Below are 6,659 nucleotides of genomic sequence, written 5' to 3'. Positions count from 1 at the left end.
GAGACAAGCTATGTGGGTTGAGATTACTGCCCTTAAGCAGAATAATGATTGGGTGGTTACTGACTATTCCCTTTTTGTTAAGAATTCAAAGGATTCCATTATTATTCTCTTGGTTTATGTAGATGACATTATTCTAACTGATACCAATCTTGAAGAATTTCAAAGTGTTAAAGCATATTTAGATTCTCCTTTTAAAATCAAGGACCTGGGGGAACTCAAATTTTTTCTTGGCTTGGTGGTAGCAAGAACCAAGTAGGGTATTACTTTCAATTAGAGGAAATATACCCTGGATATTTTGTCTGATGCAAGTTTTCTTGATGCTAAACTAACTAGAGCACCTATGGATTCCAAGATCAAGCTTAGTAAAAATAAAGGTGATCCTCTACCATATAACTCCCAATACAGAAGACTCATTGGAAGATTATTGTACCTCACTTCAATTAGGCTTGACATTTCATTTGCTATACAATAATTAAGTCAGTTCCTAGATGCTCCAACTTCCTTGCATATGCAGGCTTCCCATCATGTGCTCAGATATATTAAAGGGTCTCCTGGTGCTAGTTTGTTTTTTCCAACTACTTCTCCTACGCAAATTAAGGCTTACAATGACTCAGATTAGGTAGGGTGTGTTGGCACTAGAAAATCAGTCACTGGGTACCTCATTTATCTTGGTTTTTCCTTGATTTCTTGGAAAGCTAAGAAGCAAACAACTATTTCTAGGTCTTCTTGACCATTATAGATCACTTGCTGCCACTACCTATGAAGTTCAAGAGCTCTATACTATTCTTCAGAAGCAGAGTATAGAGCACTTTTTAGGTCTTTTCCTATGCAAATTAAGGCTTACAGTGACTCGGATTAGGCAGGGTGTGTTGACACTAGAAAATTAGTCACTAGTTATCTCATTTATCCTGGTTCTTCCTTGATTTCTTGGAAAGCTAAAAAGCAAACAACTATTTCTAGGTCTTCTTTAGAAGCAAAGTATAGAGCACTTACTGCCACTACCTATGAAGTTCAATGGATATCTTATCTGCTCCATGATTTGCATTTTCTCATTCTCAACCATCATTGCTCTTTTTTGACAATAAATCTGCTCTTCAAATTGCTACAAATCCCACATTTCATGAATGTACTAAACATATAGAAATAGATTGTCAGATTGTTATATAGTTAGTGAGCATAGCAACAAAGGAAATAAAGCAAAGAAAGAAGTGAAAGTTAGCTAGCTGGTACAAAAACTTAGCCATGTGTACAGTGTTTGTTTTAGAACAGTTAATATGTTAGTTTTTGACTGCTGTAACTTCCTATATTTCTTGTATTAAAGTCAGCAGCTTAGTAGCGAAACTACTTTTTTTTTTTTTTTTTTTACAGATTCATTCTTCATCAATGAGATTGATTCTCTTTTCTCCTCAATCTTCTCTATAATTCTTCTTTTGCTTTACAAAGTTAACAACTATAATTAACATAAATTAAAATTTGAATAGTAATTTAATAGTAATTTAACATATACCAAAAATTTTATTATAATTCTATATTCTTAATTCTAAAAGTATTATTAATTTATTAAAAATTATTTAGTTTATTATAATAAAATTAATCAGCAACCTTAAACATTGAATCTCATTTACTAATTTATTTTTTATTCGTTATAAATATTTACAATTTTGCAATATTAAATTATAAAATTACTACTAAAAATTAACTATTTAATTAACATAATTATAAAATTAGTTTTAAATTAGTTTTAGATTTTAGTTTTAGATTGGTATCCACCATGTGAGAATTCTGTTAAACTTAACTTAGATGCTATAGTGAGTAATAATCATATCTGTGGTCATATATATATATGAGAGAAATTATATATTTTAAAATTATTAGTAAAGAAAAATTAGTTGAAACTTTATCTAAATTTTACTTATCATTAATATTTATAATAATTAAAATTAAAATTTTTATTTTAATTAAAATTTAAACTTAAAATCTCATAGCATTAAAGATGATTTTAATATTATTATACTAAAAAATATAGTCAATAAAATCTGATCAAGTTGAATTAAAAAAGGGAAACTTTTTATTTAGATCAAATTATTAAGAATTTAAAATATAATATATATATATATATATATATATATATTTAATGGATTATTTTACCTTATATCTAATAAAAAGAAATTAAAAACAATAAAATCAAAATTGAGAATGATCTTATGGTTCCAGTTGAATCGTTGACCACCCCTATTTGTAGGATAGATTTCTATGTTTTATTTAAAATAACTAAATTTATTATTGAAAAATTCAAATAATTATTTTTTTATTAGGCATTATCTCTTAAGTCACTGGATTATTTCTAATTCTGCTTGCGATGGGGTGGCCCATTATGAGAATAAACACTTTCAGTAGGAATTTTTTTTGTTGCTAATTTATTTTTTATTTTTTAATTATTGTTTCCACTTTTGTTTGAATTTCAGAAAATATATATCATGTCTGTAGATCGTAGTTGGATGTATAAGCGATTAGATGTCAATGGCTTCCTTAATCCTGAATTTGAGGTTGGGGTGGAGTATTTTTTAAATTTTGCCTATGCACAAGTAGATGTTGCTTCCAATGACAAGATTCGTTGTCCTTGTTCTAAATGTAAGAACAAGAAATACCTACAAAGAATTGATGTCACCTATCACTTGTATAAATTTGGATTTGTTGGGGCATATACTCAGTGGGATGCGCATGGTGAAGGTTTCACATCTGAATTTAATTCTTTACCAACTTCTAGTACTTCAATTGATGATATGACTCAACCAACTGATACAAATAATTATAGAAGTATGGTTATGGAAGCAATGAATTTTGATGAGGATATGGCTGGAGTGAGAAATTGTTTCATGGGCCTTGAACAAGAGGAACCAAATCCAAATGCTTCAAGTTTCTATGGCTTGTTACATGATGCTAATGCTCCCTTATGGGAAGGTTGCAATAATCATACACGCTTATCAGCTGTATCTCAACTATTAAATTGCATGTCAGATTTCCACATTAGTCATAATTGTTTTGACAATTTATTATCAATAATAAAGAGCATGCTACCAGAAGGTAATCTCTTGCCAAGCAACTTCTACAACACGAAAAAGATGATGTCAACTCTGGGGCTTGGTTATCAAAAAATCGATGTCTGTGTCAACAATTGCATGCTATATTACAAAGAAAACATTGATGGAACATCATGTAAAACTTGCGGTCACCCTCGGTATAAGCCAAGGAAATCAAGTACGGCTCGACAAAAAAATCTACCATTTAAAGTGTTACGTTACTTGCCTTTGATTCCTAGGCTTCAAAGGTTGTTTATGTCATCCAAAACCGCAGCGCACATGGTATGGCATGCTTTTAACCAACATACTGATGGGACTATGTCACATCCTGTTGATAGTGAGGCATGGAAGCACTTCGATCGCACTTATCCTTTGTTTGCATCTGACCCTAGGAATGTTCGGCTTGGATTATGCACTGATGGATTCAATCCCTTTGGGCAACGTTCTAATCCTTACTCTTGTTGGCCAGTAATAATTGCAGTGTATAACTTACCTCCTTGGATGGCCATGAAAAAACCTTATATGTTCTTGAATATGGTGATTCCGGGTCCTAAAAGCCCTGGCAAGAGTTTGGATGTGTTCTTGAGGCCTTTGATTGATGAGTTGAAAATGTTATGGACTGAAGGAGTTTTGACTCATGATATTCATACTAAGCAGAACTTTCATATGAAAGCAGCACTTTTATGGACAGTAAGTGATTTTCCTGCATATGGTATGTTATCCGGATGGAGCACACATGGAAAATTGGCTTGTCCGTATTGCATGGAAGGTAGTAAAGCTTTTGTTCTTCAACACGGTGGGAAAGCATCATTCTTTGATTGTCATCGCCAATTTCTTCCTCTCAACCATCCATACAGAAGACAAAAAGATAAATTCAAAAAAGGTGTCATAGAAAGGAGTCCACCCCCTCCTCGTTTGTCTGGTGATGTTATACAAAATCGAGTAAATTCACTACCTGATATTGTATTTGGGACAACTAGTGGGAAGCAAACAATACCTGGATTTGGTGTACACCATAATTGGGTCAAGAGGAGTATATTTTGGGAGCTTCCATATTGGAATTCAAATTTAATTCGGCATAATTTAGATGTGATGCATATAGAGAAGAATGTGTTTGACAATGTATTCTACACAGTTATGGATGTGAATGGGAAAACTAAGGACAACTCCAAAGCAAGAGAGGACTTAAAAGTTTATTGCAAGCGTCCTGAATTACACTTAGTGCAATATAATGGTAGAGTATGCAAACCTAAAGCCACTTATACTTTGAATAAAGAACAAAAACAAATAATTTGTCAGTGGCTAAAGGATTTGAGATTGCCTGATGGATATGCTTCCAACATCGCACGGGCTGTAAGTGTGGAGGACTGTAAGTTTTTGGATTGAAAAGTCATGATGCCACATATTGATGCAAAGATTGATCCCAATCGCATTTCGTGACATATTGCCTAAAGCGGTTTGGGATGCATTAATCGAGCTTAGTCATTTTTAGGGACATTCTTGCAACTATACTATTTGTGGACAATATTGAGATATTAGAAAAAAACATTATTGAAACAATTTGCAAGTTAGAAAAGATATTCCCACCGGGTTTCTTTGACTCAATGGAGCATTTGCCTATTCATATTGCTTATGAGGCCAAAGTAGGTGGACCAGTGCAATATCGTTGGATGTATCCATTCGAGCGGTAAATATTGCAAAAATGCCTTTTTTATTTATTTCACATATATATTTCTTAATGAAATAACAATCAAATTTGTTAATAATAGGTTCCTTTTTGACTTGAAGAAAAAAGTCCGAAATAAAGCTTCTGTTGAGGGTTCAATTGTCGAGGCATACATTATTGAGGAAATATCAACCTTTTGTTCTCATTACTTTGAGCCACAAATCCCAACAAGATTAAACAAAGTTCCAAGAAATGATGATGGGGGAAACATTGAACCAATGGGGCGCATTTCAATTTTCACTCATTCAGGTCGACCTTTTGGTCGAATACCGCATAGAAGGATCATGTCAAATGAGGAGTATTCTGCTGCTCATATTTATGTATTGTTGAATTGTCAAGAGATCGAACCATTTATTGAGTAAGTATTCTTAACTAACATGTGTCCTCTTTTTAATTAATGAAATACAACATATAAGTGATCAAATTATTGTGTAGGATGTTTGATGACCATTTACGAGGTATAATACCAGATATCAATGACCAACAATTGGAACAATTGCGGGAACAAGACTTTGCAAATTGGTTCAAAGAATATGTAGAGAAGAATGAAGTTGAAGAGCGCTTCTACCAAATAGCTCAGGGCCCTGGACGTACAGTTCAATCATATAAGGGGTACTTTGTGAATGGTTTTAAATTTCATACACATGATTATGGTAGAGATCGAAAAACATTGAATAGTGGTGTTTGGGTGAAAGGAAGTTGTTACAATGAATATGAAAGTGATTATTATGGTTTGTTGAATGAGGTACTACAGTTGGAGTATTTTGGAGTAGGAAACAATATAATTCTTTTCAAATGTGAATGGTTTGACACTAATAAAGGGATAAGAGTCCATCCTCAGCATGGGCTTATAGAAATTCATCCCAAATCAAGGCTTGCCTCTAATGATCCATTTATTTTAGCCCATCAAGCTCAACAAGTGTGTTACACAAAATATCCTGCAATTAATAAAACAAGGGGTGATTGGTGTGCAGTATTCAAAACCAAAGCTAGGAGCACATTTAACATTCATAAGGTGGTTGATATAGGTGATAACCGGTTTATTTCTGATGAGGTCGCTTACCAAGAAGATGATATCTCTCGACCTTCAGAAATTTTACCAACTACTGAACTTGATGATACATGCTTGCTACTTGATTCAAATCATATAGTAGAGTTAGATGAAAGTGAATTGCAACATTTAGTGCAACCAAGTAGAGAGGATGAGGAGGAAGAGGAGGAGGAGGAGGAGGAGGAGGAGGAAGACGAAGAGGAAGATGAAGATGAAGACGAAGACGAAGAGGAAGATGAAGACGAAGACAAAAATGAAAACGATAAAGATGATGATAGTGATGATGATTGATTTTCATTATTGTATAGTACAAAAAGGGTAATTTCATTGTTTCATGCTTAAGTTGTTGTGTAATTTTGTGTTTTATTATTATATGTGATTGTGAAGCTATTATTTTTGCATAGCTTGTAATCCATATGAAATTCTTACATATATGCATTTATTTGCTCTTTGGTACTTATGGATATTGTGCTTTACAGGATGCCTCGTAGAATATCATCATCTAGAGGTAGAGGACGGGGTCGACAGGACACAATGTCTCAACCCATGCAGTCTTTGAGGGATGAACAAAATGAAGACCAAAGCATAGGACATGAGCCACTACAGTTGCCAGTGGATACTCAAGTTTCACCTACTCCACTACAGTTAGGGGGGCAAGTAGCAGCATCGTCATCATCATCAGTTCGAACTAGAGGTCCGAATTTAGGGCAGCCAACACCAGTAAACCCAACAAATCGACAAATGATAAGATTAAGGGGCCTTGTGTAAGTAACAATATTTAAGATGGTTGAGATAAATTAAA

The 6,659-nt window shown here is 33.5% G+C and overlaps 1 protein-coding gene across 1 annotated transcript; it reads left to right on the top strand.

The window, feature by feature from the left end:
• Positions 1–2,477: 2,477 nt before the first annotated feature.
• Positions 2,478–4,466, top strand: LOC131174044 (uncharacterized). The gene has a single exon (XM_058137081.1). The coding sequence runs from the start codon at positions 2,478–2,480 to the stop codon at positions 4,464–4,466; it is 1,989 nt and encodes a 662-aa protein (XP_057993064.1).
• The last annotated feature ends 2,193 nt before the right edge of the window (positions 4,467–6,659 follow it).

Source organism: Hevea brasiliensis, chromosome 15, assembly GCF_030052815.1.
Source record: "Hevea brasiliensis isolate MT/VB/25A 57/8 chromosome 15, ASM3005281v1, whole genome shotgun sequence".
Taxonomy (NCBI): domain Eukaryota; kingdom Viridiplantae; phylum Streptophyta; class Magnoliopsida; order Malpighiales; family Euphorbiaceae; genus Hevea; species Hevea brasiliensis.
The sequence above is the reverse complement of the archived record's forward strand: the minus strand, read 5'-3'. Positions and strand labels throughout refer to the sequence as shown.

Coding starts and splice junctions, on each gene's coding strand:
- LOC131174044 (XM_058137081.1), top strand. CDS start 2,478: ATGTCTGTAGATCGTAGTTGGATGTATAAGCGATTAGATGTCAATGGC.